Raw genomic sequence first — 26,383 nt, 5'->3', positions numbered from 1 at the left:
ATGTTTTCAAACAGGGTTGTACAGGACCCTCTTCTCTGGATCTTGACATTTCTGAAATACACGTTAAATAATGTGTCATATCTCTATGGAAATGTATAATTAAGGGATCAACAAGATTAACAGCTGCTAACTAAAATGTGTAGTTTAAAGTATAGGCCTGGCCTACCATTGGGTCCTTTTGGAACAGAAGTATGATATCCCTCCCTTTCTTTTCATGTTTAATTGACCCTATGCAAAAATAAGACAGTCTATGGTTACATCTAAGCATCCAATTACCCACATATTAGTCCAAAAACCTGAGAAGATTCCTTACAGGAAGTGCCCTCTCTGACCATTCCTTGGCCTTCTACACTCTCTTTATTGAAAACTGAGGATCTCTGCTGTAACGTGACACTTCCTACGGCTCCAATAAGCTCTCAGAAGGCGGCAGAATGTTGAATGGGGACTTTGCAGGCCATGGCTGAAAAACAGTAGCGCATTTGGATAGTGGTCGATCAGAGAACAATGAGACTGGGGGCGCGTGCACGAGCCGACACCATGTTTTTATTTTGTTCGTCTTTGAATGAAAACAGGGTTTCCCGGTCGGAATATTATCGCTTTTTTACGAGAAAAATCGCATAAAAATCGATTTTAAACAGCGGTTGACATGCTTCGAAGTACGGTAATGGAATATTTAGAATTTCTTTGTCACGAAACGCGTCGGGCGCGTCACCCTTCGTCACCCTTCGGATAGTGTCTTGAACGCACAAACAAAACAGAGGATATTTGAACATAACTATGGATTATTTTGAACCAAACCAACATTTGTTATTGAAGTAGAAGTCCTGGGAGTGCATTCTGACGAAGAACAGCAAAGGTAATCCAATTTTTCTTATAGTAAATCTGAGTTTGGTGAGGGCCAAACTTGGTGGGTGTCAAAATAGCTAGCCCGTGATGGCGAGCTATCTACTCAGAATATTGCAAAATGTGCTTTCACCGAAAAGCTATTTTAAAATCGGACACCGCGATTGCATAAAGGAGTTCTGTATCTATAATTCTTAAAATAATTGTTATGTTTTTTGTGAACGTTTATCGTGAGTAATTTACTAAATTCACCGGAAGTATGCTAGTTCTGAACGTCACATGCTAATGTAAAAAGCTGGTTTTTGATATAAATATGAACTTGATTGAACAAAACATGCATGTATTGTATAACATAAAGTCCTAGGAGTGTCATCTGATGAAGATCATCAAAGGTTAGTGCTGCATTTAGCTGTGGTTTGGGTTTATGTGACATTATATGCTAGCTTGAAAAATGGGTGTCTGATTATTTCTGGCTGGGTACTCTGCTGACATAATCTAATGTTTTGCTTTCGTTTGAAATCGGACAGTGTGGTTAGATTAACGAGAGTCTTGTCTTTAAAATTGTGAAAAATAGTCATATGTTTGAGAAATTGAAGTAATAGCATTTCTAAGGTATTTGAATATCGCGCCACGGGATTCCACTGGCTGTTGAGTAGGTGGGACGATTTCGTCCCACATACCCTAGAGAGGTTAACCGTAAGGTTGCAAGATTGAATCCCTGAGCTGACAAGGTAAAAATCATCATTCTGCCCCTGAACAAGGCAGTTAACCCAACGTTCCTAGGCCATCATTGAAAATAAGAATGTGTTCTTAACTGACTTGCCTAGTTAAATAAAGGTGTAAAAAATAATAATAATAATAATAATTGGGCCAAATCGGCGGCCAAAAATACCAATTTCTGATTGTTATGAAAACTTGAAATCGGCCCTAATTAATCGGCATTCCGATTAATTGGTAGACCTCTACTTCACACAGTTCGCAACGAGCCAGGCGGCCCAAACTGCTCTATATACCCTGACTCTGTTGCACAGAACGCAAGAGAAGTGACACAATTTCCCTAGTTAAAAGAAATTTATGTTAGCAGGCAATATTACATTTTAGGCATTTAGCAGACGCTCTTATCCAGAGCGAATTTCAGTAGTGAATGCATACATTTCATTTCATGCATTTCTTTTTTTGTACTGCCCCCCCTCGTGGGAATCGAACCCACAACCCTGGCATTGCACACACCATGCTGGCATTACAAACACCATGCTCTACCAACTGAGCCACAGGGAAGCTAATTGGTAACATTATGTATTCATAGTCCATTTGTGTCAGGAGAAAATGTGAATGTGATCAAATTTAGTTTATATTAAAAATTGGGCTGGCTAGGCTGCCTATACGTTTTTTATCCAAAATTATTAAGTGGAATTAATCAGTCAACATAATAGTGATGACAGATGTGAGTAAATGTTTTATAAGCCCTACAGTTGCATTGGCCTGCATGATGCAAACATGCATAAAGCAAGCTCAGCCCTGTGAGTTATATTGTCTACCAGTTGTTGTCTGTGTCTGGGTAGAGGAAATCCCCCTCCTAATCTTGTCTAAATATAATTTATACAAACAAATTTAAGGTAGCTGCAGTTTGACAGGGTTTTCATCCCCCCCAGGGGAGGAACTGGGGTAAGAAGAAATACAGCAAGAAAACAAATTAAACGTGCATTATCTAGCTAGCTAGTAATTAACAATATATTACAATATTCTAGAAGTGTTAAATAGCTAGCGCTATCTCGACAATTTGCAAAGAACATAGCTAACGTTAACGTCGCTAGCTATGTTGGCTATAAAGTCGTTACGCCTTAGCTAGCTAACGTAGCTACCTAATTTACCGGTCGCGCAGGCCCTCTACCACCGTCTCTCCTATCATGGACGACACCTTCTCCTCCAGCTGGTCCACATGAATGGTCTCTCAGCACCACTACATTTTTACGGCGTCACTGTCCCTTGCTATACCCTCGACGGTCTATGCAGTGAGCCCGCAGTTACCAAGTCTCTCCAACGGGAATCTTTTCCTGGCTGCTATTTCCTCCACCATCACTTCAAGCTCTTGTTTGCTGAAGTTTTTATTGCGCTTTCCTTGGTTATCCATTTTTGATTTTGATGTACAGTAGCTAACGTTAGTCTGGCTATAATGTGTGAAAAATAACGTTTTTTGTGTGTGTGTGTGTGTGTGTGTGTGTGTATAAAGGGTTCGCGAGCCAACTAAAACATTTTTATTCTCGAGACAAAGCAAAAAAATAAATGTAATAAAATGTAAATATCAACACTTTATTATAGTGGGCCAAATCCTATCATCCCTGTCACATAGGCTTATTTATTAGTTTAAAGCACGTCACTAATGCCAATGCCACATAAGATATTTACGAAGTTCCTAAGAAAACTACGAATTCCCGAAGAACAATTTGAGGAATTGCATTTACGAACTATCTTATGAACTTCTTATTTTTTGTCTTAAGCAGCTTCTTAAGATTTTTCGTAAGTAATGTTTTGTGAATCCGGCCCTTGGTCCCATCATAGCCCATATAAAACCTTTTTTTACAACTGATTAATCACTGTCATACCTTATAGGGTCCAGAGTTTTCCTACTTAGGTTAACATATAAGGAAAAGTTTTTAGGGTCCAGGGGGTAAAAATTGCCCCACTGCTCTGGGACCTATGGTGCCACCAGTCTGCTTGCATATGTCAGTTATCGTCAGGTATGTGGAGGATCAGGGCTTTATTCAGGAATGTTTCTTGGGCTACTTTGTTGTGTCAAGTGGGCGAGATGCACAGTCTGTGTTTGACTTTATGAATTTTGAAATGTCTAAGTTTAACATCATAGAGAAGCTTATTGTCCAAACCGACGATGGTGCAGCTGTAATGGAATGTATCTGCTATTTGTATTTACAGCTAAGTCCCCTCCTGTTCCCTGATTTAAGAGGTGATGACCACTCCACTACCATTGTCAACTCTCTCCTGACATGAACTGAAGCCACTTCTCATGTGCCCGCTCATCCACTGGTTTCCCCTCCATGCACTGTGAGTACCCCTATCAATTTTCTCTCCTTACTGTATGTAGAGTCAATCACAAACACAAAAACAATCACATTATTACACATCAGTGATGTTACTCCTTGCTTGGACTAACTCATTCTTAGCTCTTTTGTCTAACTGTGTAGCTAACTGCATTAGCATCGAATAGCCCCCTCGATATGCAACTTTTCAGGGAAGTCAGGAACCAATATATACAGTCAGTTAGGAAAGCAAAGGCTAGCTTTTTCAAACATAAATTTGCATCCTGTAGCACTAATTCCAAAAAGTTTTGGGACACTGTAAAGTCCATGGAGAATAAGAGCACCTCCTCCCAGCTGCCCACTGCACTGAGGCTAGGAAACACTGTCACCACCGATAAATCTACGATAATTGAGAATGTCAGTATTTTTCTACGGCTGGCCATGCCTTCCACCTGGCTACCCCTACCCCGGCCAACAGCTCTGCACCCCCCGCAGCAACTTGCCCAAGCCCTCCCCCCGCTTCTCCTTCACCCAAATCCAGATAGCTGATGTTCTGAAAGAGCTGCAAAATCTGGACCCCTACAAATCAGCTGGGCTAGACAATCTGGACCCTCTCTTTCTAAAATTATCCGCCAGAAGTGTTGCAACCGCTATTAGTAGCCTGTTCAACCTCTCTTTCATATCGTCTGAGATCCCTAAATATTGGAAAGCTGCCACGGTCATCCCCCTCTTCAAAGGGGGAGACACTCTAGACCCAAACTGTTACAGACCTATATCCATCCTGCCCTGTCTTTGAAAGCCAAGTTAACAAACAGATCACCGACCATTTCGAATCTCACTGTACCTTCTCCACTATGCAATCTGGTTTCCGAGCTGGTCATGGGTGCACCTCAGCCACACTCAAAGTCCTAAACGATATCATAACTGCCATCGATAAAAGACAGTACTGTGCAGCCGTCTTCATTGACCTGGTCAAGGCTTTCGACTCTGTCAATCAGCGCATTCTTATTGGCAGACTCAACAGCCTTGGTTTCTCAAATGACTGCCTCGCCTGGTTCACCAACTACTTCTTAGATAGAGTTCAGTGTGTCAAATTGGAGGGCCTGTTGTCTGGACCTCTGGCAGTCTCTATGGGGGTGCCACAGGGTTCAATTCTCGGGCCGACTCTTTTCTCTGTATATATCAATGATGTCGCTGTTGCTGCTGGTGATTCTCTGATCTACCTCTACGCAGACGACACCATTCTGTATGCATCTGGCCCTTCTTTGGACACTGTGTTAATAAACCTCCAAACGAGCTTCACTGCCATACAACACTTCTTCTGTGGCCTCCAACTGCTCTTAAATGCTAGAAAAACTAAATACATGCTCTTCAACCGATCGCTGCCCACACCCTCCCGCCCGACTAGCATCACTACTCTGGACGGTTCTGACTTAGAATATGTGTACAACTACAAATACCTAGGTGTCTGGTTAGACTGTAAACTCTCCTTCCAGACTCACATTAAGCATCTCCAATCCAAAATTAAATCTAGAATCGGCTTCCTATTTCGCAACAAAGCCTCCTTCACTCATGCTCCCTTGTAAAACTGACTATCTTACCAATCCTTGACTTCGGCGATGTCATTTACAAAATAGCCTCCAACACTCTACTCAGCAAATGGGATGTAGTCTATCACATTGCCATCCGTTTTGTCGCCAAAGCCCATATACTACCCACCACTGAGACCTGTATGCTCTCATAGGCTGGCCTTCCCTACATATTCGTCGCCAGACCCACTGGCTCCAGGTCATCTATAATAAGTCTTTGCTTGGTAAAGCCCCGCCTTATCTCAGCTCACTGGTCACCATAGCAACACCCACCCGTAGCATGCGCTCCAGCAGGTATATTTCACTGGTCATCCCCAAAGCCAACACCTACTTTGGCCACCTTTTCTTCCAGTTCTCTGTTGCCAATGACTGGAACGAATTGCAAAAACCACTGAAGCTGGAGACTTATATCTCCCTCACTAACTTTAAGCATCAGCTGTCAGAGCAGCTTACCGATCACTGCACCTGTACACAGCCCATCTGTAAATAGCCCGCCCAATTACCTCATCCCCATATTGTTATTGTTTTTGCTCTTTTGCACCCCAGTATCTCCACTTGCACGTTCATCATCTGCACATCTATCACTCCAGTGTTAATGCTAAATTGTAATTATTTCGCCACTATGGCCTATTTATTGCCTAACCTCCCGAATCTTACTACATTTGCACACACTGTATATAGATTTTTCTATTGTGTTATTGACTGTACGTTTGTTTATCCCATGTGTAACTCTGTGTTGTTGTTTTTGTCACACTGCTTTGCTTTATCTTGGCCAGGTCGCAGTTGTAAATGAGAACTTGTTCTCAACTGGCCTACCTGGTTAAATAAAGGTGAAATAAAAAAAAATGGAGAAAAAAATAAAAGTGTGTTATTGTTTTTTGTCTTCCCAGTCAAATCCTGTCCTCCACTGGTCAAGCCTCTGAACACCTCAACTCATGCCTCATTCCCTCGTTCAATCACTGCTGTGATCCCTTTCATACACTGTGTAAGTAGCCCTCTCATTCCCATTCCCCGTAATATTGTACTGTAAATGTCTTTATTAAATGCTTCAGGATAAAATAATTAGTCTTTGACGATTTTTGAAACACTTTGTACGTTCCACGCCTATACCATGGGTCTACCATCGTCCTCAATTTTTCAAGTCACCAGCCTCCACTGCTGTCCATACTGTCTATAACACCATCATATACAGTGCATTCGGAAAGTATTCAGACCCCTTGACCTTTCCCAAGTGTTGTTACTTAACTGCCTTATTCTAAAATGTATTTAATTAAATGTTTTCCTCATCAATCTACACACAATACCCCATAATGACAATGCGAAAACAGGTTTTTAGACAGTTTTGCCCAAATAATTTAACAATTATAATAATAATAATACACTATTTACATAAGTATTCAGACCCTTTGCTATGAGACACAAAATTAAGCTCAGGTGCATCCTGTTTCCATTGAGCATCCTTGAGATGTCCACCTGTGGTAAATTCAATTGATTGGACATGATTTGGAAAGGCACACATCTGTCTATTAAAAGTCCCACAGTTGACAGTGCATGTCAGAGCAAAAACCAAGCCATGAAGTCGAAGGAATTGTCCGTAGAGCTCCGAGACAGGATTGTGTCGAGGCACAGATCTGGGGAAAGGTACCAAAAAATGTCTGCAGCATTGAAGGTCCCCAAGAACACAGTGGCCTCCATCATTCTTAAATGGAAGAAGTTTGGAACCACCAAGAATCTTCCTAGAGCTGTCCGCCTGGCCAAACTGAGCAATCGGGGGAGAAGAGCCTTGGTCAGGGAGGTGACAGAGCTCCAGAGTTCCTCATGGGGATGGGAGAACCTTCCAGAAGGACAACCATCTCTGCAGCACTCCACCAATCAGGCCTTTATGGTAGCGTGGCCAGATGGAAGACACTCCTCAGTAAAAGGCACATGACAGCCCGCTTGGAGTTTGCCAAAAGGCACCTAAAGACTCTCAGACCATGAGAAACAAGATTCTCTGGTCTGATGAAACCAAGATTGAACTCTTTGGCCTGAATGCCAAGTGTCCCATCTGGAGGAAACCTGGCAACATCCCTACGGTGAAGCATGTTGGTGGCAGCATCATGCTGTGGGGAGTTTTTTCAGCGGCAGGGACTGGGAGACTAGTCAGGCTCGAGGGAAAGATGAACTGAGCAAATTACAGAGAGATCCTTGATGAAAACCTGCTCCAGAGCACTCGGGATCTCAGCCTGGGGTGAAGGTTCACCTTTCAACAGGACAACAATCCTGGCAAAAATGTCCTGGTACTTGGTAGAGCTCATGATGATGTTGACTCCAGGACCAGTGGAAGCAAAACAGCCCATAACATAAAACATCCACCATATTTTACACTAAGTATGAGGTTATTTTCTGCATATGCATCTTGCTTTTGACGACAAACCCACCGCTGGTGTGCGTGGCCAAAGACCATAGCATCTGGTTCCAATCCAAGTGCCAATGCCTTATAACAAGCTCCAGGCATTTACATTTCTTGGTTACTCTCAATAAAGGCTTTTTCTAGCAACGCTTCCAAAGAGCCTATTGGCATGGGGGTGGCATCTAATTGTAAATTAAGAGACTCTGTGAGCTCTCTAATTTTCCAACTGTGGCTTTATACTTTTCTTTGCCTCCAGAACCATCTTCTTCACTTTGTGTTAGGACAAGATACACCCCACTGGGCACAGATGTCAATTCAACGTCTATTCCAATGTTGGTTTAACGTCATTTCATTGAAATTACGTGAAAACAACATTGATTAAACCAGTGTGTGCCCAGTGTGCCTGGTGCCTTGGGAGAGAGAGACACACAGAGACACACAGAGAGACAGAGATTACTCTTACCAGATGTCGACCTTCTCTGAGACGGGTTCGTTCCTGATGACCTCCGGGGCCATCCAGGCCACCGTACCGGCGAACGACATCTTGGTGCTCTTATCACTCATCTCCTTAGATGTGCCAAAGTCTGAGATCTTCACTGCGTCGTCGTACGTAATCAACATGCTGGAGGGAACAAGCACAGTCAGGAAAGTGTACAGTAGCCACAGCTACAGCCATTCTAGGTTTCCCTGGCCTAGAACTATTCAAATTACCTTAACGAGAATATGGTTTTGAGGTCTGGTACCGTGATACACTAACACTAAAACACCCTCAATGGAAGTAAGTCGTATAAATTGATATTTACTTTGTGTATGACCATATGTTTGCATGACAATGAACACAACAGAGGTGTTGGCTCAAGCACAAACAGGACTGCAATGAAGCTAAAGTATAGTTACCAATGTAGGTAGAACTTACTTGGGTGACTTGAGGTCCCTGTGGATGATCTTGTGGAGGTGAAGGTAGTTCATGCCCCCAGCGATGCCCATGGCCCAGTCGATGAGTAGGGAGGGGGTGATTTTCCTGCCCGCCCTTAGCACCTCATACAGCTGGCCCTGTGCACAGTACTCCATTAGGATACAGTAGCACGGAGCCTGGGTGCAGATACCCCTAGAGAGGAAGAGAGGGAGGATAGGAAGGAGAAGAAGAGAAGAGGGGGTGAGTAAAGACATGACACAGTACTCCATGATGATGCAGCAGCACAGAGCCTGGGTGCAGATACCCCTGGAGGGAGGAGAGGAGGGAAGAAACAGAGGGGAGAGGGTGAGTAAAGACATGACTCAACATATAATCTATTTTTATAACTTATATATGTCTTTGTAGGGAAGAGAGGGAACAGTGGGATTATAGAAGGCTTGAGGAAATGAGCCAGAAAGACCCTGAACATATAATCACTATTTACAACCTACTGTACCTACCGGAAGGAATTAATTAATAAAACGTATTGATTCTCTAAGGTGAAATTTGGTTTGTCACCAGTATAAGACAAAAACATGGACAACCCAGACAGAGGCATACATGATCAGAACACAAATATCTGAGGACTAATGGCGAGTAAAAAAAGGAAACTGGGGACGACATGAGCAGATGAACAAGAAAACCCCTGATATTTCGACGAGTATTCTCACTTGAAGGTGATGATGTTGGGGTGTTTGAGCTTCCTCAGGTGTCTGATGTCTGTCTCCTTGATGTCTCGAACCTTCTTCACAGCTACTTCCTGTCCGTGGAGTTTCCCCAGGAAGACAGCCCCCTGGGCCCCGCTGCCCACCCACTGCAGCTCTGAGATGTCCTCAAACGGTACCTCCCACAACTCTGGAGGGGGGAGAGGAGAGGGGATAGGAGGGAGGGGGATAAAACACGGAGAGACGGAGAGAAAAGAGAGAGGTCAGTGATACAGTATCGGCAGAAAAAAGGGGTCGGGGTGAGACACATCCTGTTTATGAGTGAGTGAGTCACTGCTTTGAGAATGACGGTAACTGAAAACCAATATTTCCAATATTACTGCATCTAGGATGGACACCATTCTTTGATATACTATGTACATGTACATACGGTACCTTAAAATTATCAATATGATCCACAGTAAATGTCAGCACCCAAAGCCAGTGAGCTCACTGAAATTCTAAATAAGGAGTTAAGGTCAGTATCAGAATGGGTGATTAATAATAAACTGGTCTTAAATACATCTAAAACAAAAAGCATTGTATTTGGTTCAAAACATTCTCTAAGACCTAAACCTCAACTGGAGTTGTCCATAAAGGGTGTGACCATTGAGCAAGCTGAGGAAGCTAAACTCCTAGGTATAACATTGGATGGTCAATTATCATGGTCAAGTCATATTGATAAAATTGTTGTTAACATGGGGAGGGCTATGTTTGTTATAATAAATATCTTCTGCATTTTTGACACTGTCCGCTAATATGGTCAAGTGCAGCAAAGAAAGACCTAGGAAAGCTGCAGCTGGCTCAAAACAGAGCAGAACGCCTTTCCCTTAACTGCACTTACAGAACTAACATCATCAACATGCATGCCAGTCTTTCCTGGTTGAGGGTTGACGAGAGATTAACTGCTTCCTTTTTTTCCTTTAACGAGTCTGAAAAGGCCGATGCAAACGATATACTGCTTTCTCGGGAACAGGCCCAGATCCCTGGAATTTGCGTGAAGAGGAGGTGGAGAAAAAGGGGCCAGAGGGCAGGCTGCAGTAGTACACTCCTGTACTCCCTGTTCACTCATGACTGCATGGCCAGGCACGACTCCAACAGCATCATTAAGTTTGCCGATGACACGAAGGTGGTAGGCTTGATCACCGACAACAACGATTCAGCCTATAGGGAGGAGGTCAGAGACCTGGCCGTGTGGTGCCAGGACAACAACCTCTCCCTCAACGTGATCAAGACAAAGGAGATGATTGTGGACTACAGGAAAAAGAGGAAAAGGAGGACCGAGCACGCCCCCATTCTCATCGAAGGGGCTGCAGTGGAGCAGGTTGAGAGCTTCAAGTTCCTTGGTGTCCACATCACCAACAAACTAACATGGTCCAAGCACACCAAGACAGTCGTGAAGAGGGCACGACAAAAAATATTCCCCCTCAGGAGACTGAAAAGATTTAGCATGGGTCCTCAGATCCTCAAAAGGTTCTACAGCTGCACCATCGAGAGCATCCTGACTGGTTGCATCACTGTCTGGTATGGCAACTGCTCGGCCTCCTACCGCAAGGCACTACAGAGGGTAGTGCGAACGGCCCAGTACATAACTGGGGCCAAGCTTCCTGCCATCCAGGACCTATATACCAGGCGGTGTCAGAAGAAGGCCCTAAAAATTGTCAAAGACTCCAGCCACCCTAGCCATAGATTGTTCTCTCTGCTACCGCACGGCAAGTGGTAGCGCTAAGTCTAAGTCCAAGAGGCTTCTAAACAGCTTCTACCCCCAAGCTATAAGACTCCTGAACACCTAATCAAATGGCTACCCAGACTATTTGCATTGCCCCCCCACCCTACACCGCTGCTACTCTCTGTTGTTATCATCTATGCATAGAAACTTTAATAACTACCTACATGTACTTATTACCTCAACTAACCAGTGCCCCCGCACATTGACTCTGTACCAGTACCTCCTTATATATAGTCTCGCTATTGTTATTTTACTGCTGCTCTTTAATTACTTGTTACTTTTATTTCTTATTCTTATCCGTATATTTTTTAAACTGCTTTGTTGGTTAGGGGCTTGTAAGTAAGCATGTGACTAATAACATTTGATTTGATTCTCATCTAATTTTTATGAGAAATATTACTGTGATTAAAAATTCCAGGTTTTCTGGAATATCAAATAACATTCAGCTCAGACACCCATACATACCCCACAAGACATGCCACTAGGGGCCGTCACAGTCCCCAAGTCCAAAACGAATTCACGGCAACACAGAGTATTATACAGAGCCATGATCGCATGGAACTCCCTTCCATATCCAATTACTCAAGCAAACAGCAAAATCGCCTTTAAAACTTGATTAAACAACATCTCATGGAACGGTGGGGACTGTGAGGGACACACAGAAACACGCGCAAACATAATTTTTCTTGCTGTATTGTTTTTATATCATTGTATTTAACATTTTGGTGACTGTCCTTGTCTATCAGTGTATCAGTGTTTTGTTGCTTGTTATGTTTTGTGTTTCTTGTGGACACCAGGATGAGTAACTGCTGCTTCTGCAAAAGCTAATGGGGATCCAAACAAACAAATAATAGAGTTGCAGTGCAAACCATGCGTGAACGAAAGACTACTACAACAACAACAGAATATAACAATCATACTTCATGGCAATAATTGATAGACTTCTGAAAAACGAATCCACCAAGGTACATCATTAATCATTCGTAGCATCCTGGCTAATTTTATAAATGGATCAGAAAATTCTCCCTGTGATGGAAGGGAACAGCAGAACGGCAGTAAATTCTGCATCCTGTGTTAACCGTCTGTCTGTCTCTCCTTACCAGGCACACTCCCCTTCCCCAGCCCCCATCACCCCCATCCCTGAGGAATCCCCCCCACCCCTCCTCTGCTATCCTTCCATATTAGCCTCTCAAATCCCCCTCTTCCCCTCCTCTCAACACTCCCCTCATGTTCCCTCGCTCTCCCCCCTCCTCTGCTACCCTTCCACAACAGCTTCCCAAAGCCCTACCCTCCTCTCCTCTTCCCCTGTGTGTGTGTGTGTGTGTGTGTGTGTGTGTGTGTGTGTGTGTGTGTGTGTGTGTGTGTGTGTGTGTGTGTGTGTGTGTGTGTGTGTGTGTGTGTGTGTGTGTGTGTGTGTGTGTGTGTGTGTGTGTGTGTGTGTTTGGGGGTGAGGTGAGGTGAGGTTCAAGTGTATTCACACACTCCAGGTGTAAAGCTAGCTAGGGGTGAACTGGGGGTGTGTGGTATGTTATTTGAATCTTGAATCTGAAACCAGTAAAATCCATGTGTGCTACTGATTGAAAAAACTGAGATAAAGGAGATTAGGCTATGTTAGAATACCCCTCGTCGGTCTTCTTTGAACTAGATAAACGGAACAATTTAGACTACAGCATCGTGTTGTTATTGCAGATCATTAACAGATCTTTGGAATTGATAGCCAATGGAAGCAGTCCAATATTACTACTACAGTCTGTAGGTAACGCTACAATGTTCCATCTTATCAAAACAGGCCTGCCTGAGCTGCCTTGCCACAAAGGGTCTTTATGATGGTTCAATCTGCTTTTCCTTTCCTGTTATTTTATGGATTCAAAAGGGGAACATTATGTAGTGTACAGGCAAGGTACAGAGAGGTGGAAGCTCAAGATGTTTAGAGAATAATAAGAATGAATTAAATGAGTGCAAGAGATGGGGAGAGAGAGAAAGAGTGGGGGACTCAACTTGTTGCACCCTCGACAACTACTATGATTATTATTATTTGACCATGCTGGTCATTTATGAACATTTGAACATCTTGGCCATGTTCTGTTATAATCTCCACCTGGCACAGCCAGAAGAGGACTGGCCACCCCACATAGCCTGGTTCCTCTCTAGGTTTCTTCCTATGTTTTGGCCTTTCTAGGGAGTTTTTCCTAGCCACCGTGCTTCTACACCTGCATTGCTTGCTATTTTGGGTTTTAGGCTGGGTTTCTGTACAGCACTTTGAGATATCCGCTTATGTAAGAAGGGCTATATAAATACATTTGATTTGATTTGATTTGAGGGAGAGAGAGATATGTAGAAGGAGAGAGACAGAAAGGGAGAGAGAGGGGGAGAGAGAAAAAGAGAGAGAGGGATTGAGAGAGCATAGGACTACTCCATAAAAGCTTCAGAGGACATTTTTCCTTTTAATTTCCCCATCCCTCTGCTCTACCTGGCTGTTCCTCCCCCACCGAGCTTTATCTATCTGCCTAGCAGTGACTGTGTGTGTATGTATACATGTGTGTATGTGTGTGTGTGCGCATGTGTGCATGCCTGCACCGGTGGTGTGTGTGTGTGTGTGTGTGAGAGACGCAGGCAGGGAGGCAGGCCTGTTTATGTCTGCAGCCTGGCTGCTACAATAGCCCTCCTTTCCCCTGGGACCCCTCCACCAAATCTAACTCATACATTATTCAACACCACACACTGACCCTGCACCTCTCATCTCTATTAACACACACAGCCGCAGCAAACACTATCTCTCACACACACAGGCATGCGCACACACAAACACACTTACATAGACACAGGCGTACACACACACACACACACACACACACACACACACACACACACACACACACTATCTGGCAAAGAGGTGCACATATGTTTTATTCCATCTCTCTCCTCTCTCTCTCTTTCTCTTTCTCTTTCTTTCTCTTTCTTCTTCTTTCTCCAGTCAGAGTGGGTTTGCTTACAATATGCTGGTGTGTTTTAATTTTTGAGTAATTTAACCATCAACTGGTTGATATAATTATACATAATCACATGTAGGCCTAATCATCCCATTAACATACACTATATAGTTGAAGTCGGAAGTTTACGTACACCTTAGCCAAATACATTTAAACTCAGTTTTTCAGAATTCCTGACATTTAATCCTAGTAAAAATTCCTTAGGTCAGTTAGGATCACTACTTATTTTAAGAATGTGAAATAATAGAGAGAATTATTTATTTCAGCTTTTATTTCTTTCATCACATTCCCAGTGGGTCAGAAGTTTACATACACTCAATTAGTATTTGGTAGCATTGCCTTTAAATTGTTTAACTTGGGTCAAACGTTTCAGGTAGCCTTCCACAAGCTTCCCACAATAAGATGGGAGAATTTTGGGCCATTCCTCCTGACAGAGCTGGTGCAACTGAGTCAGGTTTGTAGGCCTCCTTGCTCGCACACACTTTTTCAGTTCTGCCCACAAATTTTCTATGGGATTGAGGTCAGGGCTTTTTGATGGCCACTCCAATACCTTGACTTTGTTGTCCTTAAGCCATTTTGCCACAACTTTCGAAGAATGCTTGGGGTCATTGTCTATTTAGAAGACCCATTTGCAACCAAGCTTTAACTTCCTGACTGATGTCTTGAGATGTTGCTTCAACATATTCACATAATTTTCCATCCTCATGATGCCAGCACCTCCACAACATGATGCTGCCACCCCCATGCTTCACGGGTGGGATGGTGTTCTCGTTTTACTGTGGATATAGATACTTTTGTACCTGTTTTCTCCAGCATCTTCACAAGGTCCTTTGCTGCTGTTCTGGGATTGATTTGCACTTTTTGCACCAAAGTACATTCATCAATTTGTGGAGTGATTGAAAAATGAGTTTTAATGACTCCAACATAAGTGTATGTAAACTTCCGACTTCAACTGTACTTACAAAAGTATGTGGACACCCCTTCAAATTAGTGGATTCGGCTATTTCAGCCACACCAGTTGTTGACAGGTGTATTAAATCCAGCATACCACCATGCAATCTCCATAGACAAACATTGACAGTAGAATGGCCTTACTGAAGAGCTCAGGGACTTTCAACGTGGCACCGTCATGGGATGCCTCCTTTCCAACAAGTCAGTTAGTCAAATTTCTGCCCTGCTAGAGCTGCCCCGGTCATATGTTAGTGCTGTTATTGTGAAGTGGAAGCGTCTATGAGCAACAATGGCTTAGCCGCGAAGTGGTACACCACACAAGCTCACAGAACGGTACCGTCTAAACATTTCCTGTCCTTGGTTGCAGCACTTACTACAACACTTACTGCCTCTTGAAGCAACGCCAGCACAAGAACTGTTCATTGGGAGCTTCATGAAATGGGTTTCCATGGCCGAGGAGCTGTACACAAGCCTAAGATCACCATGCGCAATGCCAAGCTTCGCTAGGAGTGGTGTAAAGCTCACCGCCATTGGACTCTGGAGCAGTGGAAATGTGTTCTCTGGAGTGATGAATCATGCTTTACCATCTGGCAGTCTGACGGACAAATCTGGGTTTGGCGGATGCCAGGAGAATGCTACCTTCCCCAATGCAAAGTGCCAACTGTAAAGTTTGGTGGAGTAGGAATAATGGTCTGGGGATGTTTTTCATTGTTCGGGCTAGGCCCCTTAGCTCAATTGAAGGGAAATCTTAAAGCTACAGCATACAATGACATTCTAGATGATTCTGTGCTTCTAACTTTGTGGCAACAGTTTGGGGAAGGCCCTTTCCTACATCAGCATGACAATGCCCCTGTGCACAAAGCGAGGTCCATAAAGAAATGGTTTGTCGAGATCGTTGTGGAAGAACTTGACTGCCCTGCACAAAGCCCTGACCTCAACCCTATCGAAAACCTTTGGGATGAATTGGAACGCCGACTGCGAGCCAGGCCTAATCGTCCAAAATCGGTGCCCGACCTCACTAATGCTCTTGTGGCTGAATGGAAGCAAGTCCCTGCAGCAATGTTCCAACATCTAGTGGAAAGCCTTTCCAGAAGAGTGGAGGCTGTTATAGCAGCAATGGGGGGACCAACTCCATATTAATGCCCATGATTTTGGAATGAGATGTTTGACGAGCAGGTGTCCACATACTTTTGGTTATGTTGTGTATCAACGCTTTCATCCATACTTAAATATATTTATTTTTCTGTAAAGGCATACCAAAAAGCTATCATTAAATCTGTCCAAATTGTGATCACACACAATAGTGTGCAGGAAGGGTCAATATTTGCATTGTTTCCTGGTCAGGTCATGTTGTCAGGAGAAGCTCCTGACTCTAAACACAATCCCTATCTCTCTTCTTACCTTCCAGGTTGTGTTTGTGTTCGGTGGAGTAGGCCTTGCCGATCATGGTCCAGACTGGCTTCAGACACCCAAACAGTCCCTCCAGAAACCCTCCACTTCCTCCCGACAGCAGCCTCACATCATCAGCCTTGCTCCGGATTGCACCTTCCTCCGCGTCCTGGCCCTCTCCCTCCCCCCTCCCCCCTCCTTCCCCATTCTCGTGGAGCTTCAGCACGCTGTTGGCAAAGTGCTCCTGCTGTTCTTCGCTCGGCGTGGGGCTGTGTCCCCCGCAGGTGTGTTCTTCATTATGGCCGCCTCCTCCACCTCCCCCGCCCTCAGGCTCCGGAGCACCCCCGGTATCGATGGATAGTACGTTCCGCAGGACACACTGGGTGGGGGTCAGATCCATCTCAGGAGTGCAGGCGGGGGACTCATCCAGCCGGTTCCGGAAGGGAGGGGTGTGTTCTGAGAGGGGGGTGTTGAACTCTGAGAGGGAGGGGGACGGGGCGTGGGTCTCGGTGATACAGGCCATGGGGAGCTGTGGTCATGGGAACTTTAAGAACCCCGGGACTTGTGTCTGGCTAACTGGTGGTCAGGGCCAGAGAGAAAGGTTGGCCTGTAGGAGGAGAAAGGACAGTCATCATTATAGATAACTACAGTTTTGCCTTCTATCAATAGCAACCTTGGAACGACATATGTATTACACTGTATACTTGTAATGGGGACACTGAAGTCAGAATCTGTATCAGGATTTTGAGGTTACCATGTCAACCTTTTATCCTGATATGACTAGCCTCCAATGAGGAGTAGACCCTATGATGATAATAATAACAGAGGCTAGTCATATACGGGCTAGTCACCACTAACCAAAGAATAAACATGATGCCTGTCTTTTCATATTTTATATTCTTAGAAGAGTATTCAGTCATTGTTTAAATACAAACAGTTAGAGTGTGTAGGCTGGCATACTGCAAATCAAATTGGAGGGAATTTCCCTTGTCTTAGAGTTGTGCACAGTCCTTCTGTTTTCTCTCATATCCTCCTACTCCATCTCTGGGAGATCAGTGCAACTGTTGTTAATAGATCAGTGCTATCTTAATATGATAGCAGTTCTTGTGATGCTGTTAGTAATGACAGAAAAAAGTGAGTGGCTGCTCTACAAAGCTTGTCAGGTCCCCAAGGACAGACATCCCCCACAACAGATCCCGGAGAATATGAATAGATTTTCCTCTCTGACTTCTAGGCTATTTTTATTACTAATGATGATAGAGTATAAGGACAATACTGCAATGACATATTCGTATAACAACATTCCCTTGGTAAATTAGCTGTTCAACAAAATAATGATAGCCAATCTGGATATCAAGGCAATGTTATGATAACTAGGCCTAGAAATACAACACACCTCTCATCACAAAATGATTTGCACAGATAATTCCAGGAGGATATTAATATTAAGGAAGTCTCGAGGTTCTGTTCACCTGAGTTAGAATACCTCACGATAAGCTGTAGACCATACTATTTACCAAGAGTTTTCCTTAAATAAATTCGTAGCTGTCTATTTACCACCACAAACCTATGCTGGCACTAAGACCACACTCAACGAGCTATATAGAGTCTTAAGCAAACAAGGAAATGCTTAAGTGTTGTCCATTAGTTTACTCCAATTAGGGGAGGGGTGGTAGGGCAAGAGGAAAATATATTTTAAAAAGATATACATAGTGCTTTCGGAAAGTATTCAGACCCCTTGACTTTTTCCACATTTTGTTATGTAACAGCCTTGTTCTAAAATGTATTCAATAAAACATTTTCCTCATTGCTCTACACACAATACCACATAATGACTAAGTGAAAACAGCATTGAAGGTCCCCAGGAACACACTGGTCTCCATCATTCTTAAATGGAAGAAGTTTGGAATACTAACACTCTTCCTAGAGCTGGCCGCCTGGCCAAACTGAGCAATCAAGGGAGAAGGGCCTTAGTCAGAGAGCTCACCAAGAACCCGATGGTCACTCTGACAGAGCTCCAGAGTTCCTCTCTGGAGATGGGAGAACCCTCCAGAAGGACAACCATCCCTCCAGCACTCCACCAATCAGGACTTAATGGTAGAGTGGCCAGCCGGAAGACACTCCTCAGTAAAAGGTACATGACAGCCCGCTTGAAGTTTGCCAAAAAAGCACATAAAGACTCCCAGACCATGAGAAACAAGATTCTCTGGTCTAATGAAACCAAGATTGTACTCTTTGGCCTGAATGCCAAGAGCTACGTCTGGAGGAAACCTGGCACCATCCCTATGGTGAAGCATGGTGGTGGCAGCATCATGCTGTAGGGATGTTTTTCAGTGGCAGGGACTGGGAGACTAGTCAGGATCAAGGGAAAGATGAACAGAGCAAAGTACAGAGAGATCCTTGATGAAAACCTTCTCCAGAGCGCCCAGGACCTCTGGGGCGAAGGTTCACCTTACAACAGTATAACAACTCTAAGCACACAGACAAGACAACGCAGGAGTGGCTACGGGACAAGTCTCTTAATGTCCTTGAGTGGCCCAGCCAGAGCCTGGACTTGAACCGATCGAACATCTCTGGAGAGACCTGAAAATAGCTGTGCAGCGATGCTCCCCATCCAACCTGACAGATCTTGAGAGGATCTGCAGAGAAGAATGGGAGAAACTTGCAAGTGCCTTGGTGGAAGAGTGGGGTAACATCTCACAGCAAGAACTGACAAATCTGGTGCAGTCCACGAGGAGGAGATGCACTGCACTACTTAATGCAGCTGGTGGCCACACCTGACTGTTACTTTTGATTTTGACCCCCCCCCCTTTGTTCGGGGACACATTATTCCATTTCTGTTAGTCACATGTCTGTGGAACTTGTTCAGTTTATTTCTCAGTTGTTAAAACTTGTTATGTTCATACAAATATTTACACAAGTTAAGTTTGCTGAAAATAGTTGTCAGTTGACAGTGAGAGGATGTTTCTTTTTTGCTGAGTTTACTACCACCGGTTCATCCAAAACTGCACCAGCACAACCGGTTCTCTCAGCTCTCACCAGTCAAAAAATCCGTGCCCTCCAATGGACCGACACCGCCCTTACAGCTTTTGAAACCTTGAAATGCCTCTTCAGATCCTATCCTTCCTTTTGTTCTGGAGGTTGATGCATCCGAGGTCGGCGTAGGAGCGGTTCTCTCTCAGCGGGTAGGGACACCTCGCAAATTACAACCGTGCACCTTCTTCTTTTCCAAGAAACTGTCACCCTCGGAGAGGAACTATGATGTCGGGAACCGAGAGCTCCTCGCCATTAAGCTGGCTATCGAAGAGTGGCGCCACTGGATAGAGGGAGCTCATCACCCATTCCTGGTCCTTACTGACCACCGTAATTGTGCTAAGAGACTCAAGAAAAATGTGAAGGCTGATTCCTTATCCCGTCTATTTGACTCCCCTTCCTCTAACCCAGCTCCTGAGCCCATCCTGCCTCCATCTTGTGTCATGGGACCCATACAGTGGAAAATCCAATCAGCCATCCAAGAGGCCCTATGCTCCGACCCAGCACCTCCCGACACCCCTGCAGGCAAGACCTACGTTCTGGCCTCCGTCAGACCCCAACTAATGCAGTGGTGCCATACCTCACTGAGTTCTGGCCATCCCGGGATAACCCGGACCACAGAGCTACTGAGACGCAAGCTCTGGTGGTCATCCCTAACAGCAGACCTACGAGATTACGTTCTTTCCTGTCCCGTCTGTGCATGGGCAAAGAGCCCTGGCCAACTACCTACCGGTAAACTCAAACATTTACCTACACCACACAGACCATGGTCCCAAATTACCATGGATTTCCTCACGGATCTGCCAGACTCGTCGGGCTTCACTACTTTTTTAGTTGTAGTGGACCAGTTCTCCAATATGTGCTGACTCATCCCCCTTCCGCATCTACCTAATGCCATGGAAATGGCCGAGTGCATGTTCCAACAGGTGTTCCGTCTGTATGGAATCCCAGAAGACATCGTTTCTAATCGGAGACCCCAGTTCGTCTCCAGGGTGTGGCGAGCCTTCTGCGACCGACTGGGGGTCGGCCTATCCTCCGGATACCATCCCAAACCAACGGGCAGACGGAATGCCTGAATCAGGAAATAGGGAAGTCCCTTTGCCAACACTGCACTCACCAACCACACGAGTGGAGTTGCTATCTAGCCTGGGCCGAATACGCACAGAACCTCGTGCATTTCTCACTCCTTTTCAGTGTGGGGATACCAACCCCCCGTGTTCCCATGGGAGACAGAGCCCGGAACTGTGCCTGCCGTCGACTAGTGGTTTCGACAGAGTGAGCAGGTTTGGGAGATCACACATCGGCACCTACATCAAGCTTCCCTCTCCCAGAAATGGTTAGCTGACCGGCGTCGCCGACCTACTCCACTCTTCCACCCTGGGCAGCATGTGTGGCTCTCTACCCGAGACATCCGGCATCGTGACCCCTGCAAAACGTTCAGTCCCTGGTTCATTGGTCCCTTCAAAATAACACACCGCATCAATCCTGTCACCTACCGTCTCCAGTTGCCCCACCATTACCGGATCTCCTCATCCTTCCATGTGTCCCTTCTTTCCTGTCCCGTGTGTGGCTCTCTACCCGGGACATCCGGCTTCGTGACCCCTGCAAAACGTTCAGTTCCTGGTTCATTGGTCCCTTCAAAATAACACACCGCATCAATCCCGTAACCTTACGTCTCCAGTTGCCCCACCATTACCGGATCTCCTCATCCTTCCATGTGTCCCTTCTCAAGCCTGTGAGGTACAGCCCTCTCCATCCTCCAGTTGCACACCTTGGTGCACCCCCCCCCGTTTGACATTGGCGGTGCACCCGCTTATTCCATCCCAGCCCTCCTTGACTCCAAGTGCCTGGGTGGTTGCATCCACTACCTGGTGGATTGGGAGAGGTACGGACCCGAAAAACGGTCCCAGGACATCTTCGGCCCAGCCATGATCCTGGCTTTCCACCGTAACCACCCTGACCGCCCAGCTCTACGTCCCCGTGGGTGGCCCCCTGCTCAACTTCATAGGCCGTCAAGAGCCACCCGTGTGTGACCTTCTGCCTTCCCATGGACCCAGCTACCTGCCTCCTCCTATGGTCCTTTACTAATGAACACCGGCTGCGCCCTGAGCTTGAAACCAGCACTCTGTCTCCCATCGTACTCATTACATAACCAAGCTATCATTGCTCATTGTGTATTTTTTTTTCTTTTAAATCTTATTATTATTTGTTTTTTTGGGGGGGCTCTGCATTGTTGGGAAGGGCCAGTAAATTCCCATTTTACTCAGTCTACACCTTTTGTTTACGAAGCATGTAACAAATAAAATTGTAAAATGATTTGAGAATCACATGACTAAAGGACAGAACTATGATTTGGATGAATCTTGTAAATGAAGCTCCTTTTCACTGGCATTTTACCTACCCACTGTTCTGAGAGAGCCTTGGAATCTGAAGGTCAGTGTCTCAAATAATAGGCCTACTCATTCACTCATTTCTGTAGACCTGGATCGCTCCATTACCTGGACACAACTCACTGGGCAAAAACTGGTTGAATCAACGTTGTTTCCAAGTCATTTCAACAACAAAAATGAAATGATGTGGAAAACTGATTGGATTTTAAAAAGTAATCATGATAAGGGAATTTCGTATTTTTTCCCCCCACCCAACTGTGAAATTGTGAAATGTTTTGTTGATTTCACGTTGAATTCATGTTGACAACTCAACCAAATGTAAGTCAAAACTAGACATTGAATTGACGTCTGCGCTCAAAGGGAAGCAGACGTCATACCTAACTGGAAACACCTTTTGTCCAAGTTAACTTCAGGACCAATGATAGCGCACGTTGTTGCAAACATTATTTACCAGTTGACTGAAGTTACATGCAGTGCTTCCCATTCTCTTGGTATATCCCATGTTTGTAAAACTAACTGATAATTCATGGGACCTCTACCCGGCATGCAAAACCAAAAAGATCAGAGGCAGGAACACAAAAATAAAATATTTCAGGCATAAACATGTCCAGCATATTATGTATAGGTCTAACCATGTTCCTTTTTTATGTGTTCTGTTACAACAGAAGATACACAACAGAAGAGACCCACCACAACAGTCTCAGCCAGACATTCAAATTAACCATTTTGGATGCTTCAAATCAGATTGGCTGAATTGGAGGGAGAAACCTGTCCATTGTATGTAAACTGTCAAATCTCAGAGTAATCACTAAATCATTTCATGCCACTGATTTTTCTCTCAAAGACCCTGTTCCCCTCCGTAACAGCAACTGCTAGTAGACAAGCGGAGAAAGTCCCCATGCAGTAAAGGCTGGGCGGTGCATTGTATCGACCTCCTTAATGGCACCGGTGCATAGCCTACAGCCTCCGATATGGCACCAATTCACTTCACATCTACGGGACCCATGCGCTAAGTGCATCACCATTGAATAGCCTATATGTCTATCTATATAAATTAGGCTACAACTGATTTATTTACATGGAAATGTGATTTACACGAACTTGGTTCAAATGACATACCGTTTCTTGTGCTTAAATAGTGCGTAATTTGCTATCTGTACACTACATCAATTGAGCATAGCCTGGCAGATTTACAAATATCATCTTATGCATTTGTTTATCATAACGAAGGCCTACCTTTAGCAAATGCAGCAAGCTCAAGTCTCAAACTCCATTGTTAATTTTATCGTTCATATAGGCTGCTTTTTATTTAATTTGTTTCAGCCTCAGTCGTCTAAAACAGTGCAATCTTTCTGCTTTCCTCGTTTTGTTTATATAATCAGTGTCACTGCGCGCGACTCGCATCCACTATTACTGCACAGACTATTCTAGAATGGGCTCTCGAGCGATGGAAGCGATCAACCCGATCCATATAGACTTAAAGCTAAAATCTCTATCCCGGTCCCGCCGGTGATGCGATCATAGACAGGATGTCCCTTTCTTCTCGCCTGTAAGGTGAAGAGATGTTATGTTTGGAGGAGCTGCATGTCCTCCTCTTCAAGCCCCTGTAGATTTTATATTGCGGGTGTCTCTCTCACCTGCAAAAGAGAGAGAGAGGAGACGGGCATGTGTCACTGCTCGTGTACTCTAGCGGCCGGTGTACATTACTGGATGCACCGCGCGGTGAAACACCGCTTTCCATTAATTTTCAATGGAAGGAAAGCGGTGAGAAGCGGAGTGGGCAGGGGACCATTGGGCAGCGCGAACGTGGCGTGGGAGGCGGTGAAAAAGTTCTGCATTTCCCAACTTTATGCAAATCACCAGATATTTTTATTGAATATCTACATAGGCGTACAGAGGCCCATTATCAGCAACCATCACTCCTATTTTCCAATGGCACGTTGTGTTAGCCTATCAAAGTTTATTTACATTTACATTTAAGTCATTTAGCAGACGCTCTTATCCAGAGCGACTTACAAATTGGTGCATTCACCTTATCATTTTAAAAGACTAGAAAACCCTTTTGCAGCCTCATTCCTTCGATGATAAACGCAAATCCGACCATCACCCTTGGTGAGACAAAACCGCCGCTCGTCAGTGAAGAGCATTTTTTGCCAGTCCTGTTTGGTCCAGCGACGGTGAGTTTGTGCCCATAGGTGACGTTGTTGCCGGTGATGTCTGGTGAGCACCTGCCTACAACAGGCCTACAAGCCCTCAGTCCAGCCTCTCTCAGCCTATTGAGGACAGTCTGAGCACTGATGGAGGGATTGTGCGTTCCTGGTGTAACTCGGACAGCTCTAGCTGTCCCGCAGATGTGATCTTCTGATGTACCGATCCTGTGCAGGTGTTGTTACACGTGGTCTGCCACTGTGAGGATGATCAGCTGTCCATCCTGTCTCCCTGTAGCGCTGTCTTAGGCATCTCACAGTACCGACATTGCAATTTATTGCTCTGGCCACATCTGCAGTCCTCATGCCTCCTTGCAGCATGCCTAAGGCACGTTCACGCAGATGAGCAGGCACTCTGGGCATCTTTATTTTGGTGTTTTTCAGAGTCAGTAGAAAGGCCTCTTTAGTGTCCTAAGTTTTCATAACTGTGACCTTAATTGCCTACCGTCTGAAAGCTGTTAATGTCTTATCGATCTTTCCACAGGGACATGCTCATTAATTGTTTATGGTTCATTGAACAATCATGGGAAACAGTGTTTAAACCCTTTACAATGAAGATCTATGAAGTTATTTTGATTTTTGCAAATTATCTTTGAAAGACAGGGTCCTGAAAAAGGGACGTTTCTTTTTTTGCTGAGTTTACATTTTTTGAATTAAATCTACCAAATGGTTTTGTCACATTCTGACCAGTAAGGGGTCATTTGTTATTGTAGTTTGGTCAGGATGTGGCAGGGGGGTATTTGTTTTATGTGGTTCGGGGTACGTGTTTATGTAGAGGGGTGTTTGTTTTAAGTGTTCTGGGGTTTTTTGGGCAATGTTCTATGTTAGTATATTTCTATGTTCTAGTCTTTTTAGTTCTATGTTTAGTTTATTGATTTGGCCTTCAATTAGAGGCAGCTGTTCCTCGTTACCTCTGATTGAAGGTCCTATATAGAGGGGTGTGTTTTGTGGAAAGTTGTTGTTGTACTGCTGTGTGTGAGCCTACAACACTGTTCGTTTGATTCGTTTTCTTGTTTTGTTTGTTACGTGTTCTATTAAAGTTAAGATGAGCACTCAACCAGCTGCGCCTTGGTCCCTTTCATACGACGACCGTTACAGGTTTGTGTTGATAATCGTTGCATGAAAGCAATAATTATAGTGGAACACACCCATAGTAACTTACTGACAGAAGATGTGTGTTTATTTTTTTTTTAAAAGATTAACATTGTAGATAATTTCTCCCTTTACACCTCAGATAATGATGGGCAATATCAGGTACCTTCAGACTGGTGAGCAGCTGGCCCCTGCTACGAAGAGGACCTGTTCAGATCAAAGTTAAGCATAGTTATTTGTCCTATACATCTGAGTTCACAGCCAAACTATTTCAGCATTCCTTCAAAAAACACATTACATTATTAGTTCTTAAGCTTAATGTTATGTGATATTGTCACGTCCTGACCAGTTTAGGTATTATTTGTATTGTAGTTTGGTCAGGACGTGGTAGAGGGTATTTGTTTTGGTTGGTTCGGGGTGGTTGGTTGTGTTTAGGGTGTGTGATTTGTTAGTTCTGGGTGTTGGGTATGTTCTAGGTTGTATTTTCTATGTTCTGTTTAGTTTTTCTATGTTTAGGTTTGGGTGTGGACTCTCAATTGGAGGCAGGTGTTTCTATTTTCCTCTGAGAGTCCTATATATAGGTATGTGTTTGGGGTTGTTAATTGTGGGTAGTTGTCTTTAGCACTGCTGTAGTAAGTATAGCCTGTTAAACTGTCTTCTGTCGTTCTTTTTGTTTATTGTTTTTCCCGTGTTCACATTTATTTAATAAATTAATATAATGAGCACGCAACCCGCTGCGCCTTGGTCCTCTCTACCCAACGACAGTCGTGACAGAACTACCCACCAAACACGGACCAGGCAGAGGAGGAGGGAACAACAGGTGGAATATCATGAGTCATGGACTTGGGAGGAGATTCTGGCCGGAGAGGGCCCATGGAGGAAGTCTGGGGAGGACCGGATTCGCTACTGGGGAACACGGCTGGCGAGGAAGCCGGAGAGGCAACCCCGATAATTTATTTTGGGGGGGCACACGGGTAGGTTGGCTGGGCGAGGATTAAGTCCCAAGCCGAATCCCTGTTTTTTTCCAAACAACCATTGACTGGACAGGTCCTGTGCTTTGGGGTGATGGGTGCTGTGACGAGGC

The 26,383-nt window shown here is 44.5% G+C and overlaps 1 protein-coding gene across 2 annotated transcripts in view; it reads right to left on the bottom strand.

Annotated features, from left to right (window-relative positions):
* LOC106582660 (mitogen-activated protein kinase kinase kinase 12) overlaps positions 1 to 23,723 on the bottom strand; it is a 62,237-nt gene extending 38,514 nt beyond the window's left edge. For both annotated transcript variants that reach the window (XM_014165919.2, XM_014165922.2), the window contains exons 1-5: positions 23,237 to 23,723; positions 16,590 to 17,184; positions 9,486 to 9,669; positions 8,776 to 8,967; positions 8,323 to 8,481 (exon numbers count right to left, since the gene is read on the bottom strand). In XM_014165919.2, coding sequence (XP_014021394.1) covers positions 8,323 to 8,481; positions 8,776 to 8,967; positions 9,486 to 9,669; positions 16,590 to 17,100 — 1,046 coding nt within the window. In that variant the 5' untranslated portion in view covers positions 17,101 to 17,184; positions 23,237 to 23,723. The remainder of the gene's footprint in view (positions 1 to 8,322; positions 8,482 to 8,775; positions 8,968 to 9,485; positions 9,670 to 16,589; positions 17,185 to 23,236) is intronic.
* Positions 23,724 to 26,383: the final 2,660 nt, after the last annotated feature.

This window comes from Salmo salar, chromosome ssa22, assembly GCF_905237065.1.
Source record: "Salmo salar chromosome ssa22, Ssal_v3.1, whole genome shotgun sequence".
Taxonomy (NCBI): Eukaryota; Metazoa; Chordata; class Actinopteri; order Salmoniformes; family Salmonidae; genus Salmo; species Salmo salar.
Note: the sequence above shows the minus strand (reverse complement) of the source record. Positions and strands in the feature narration are given on the sequence as shown.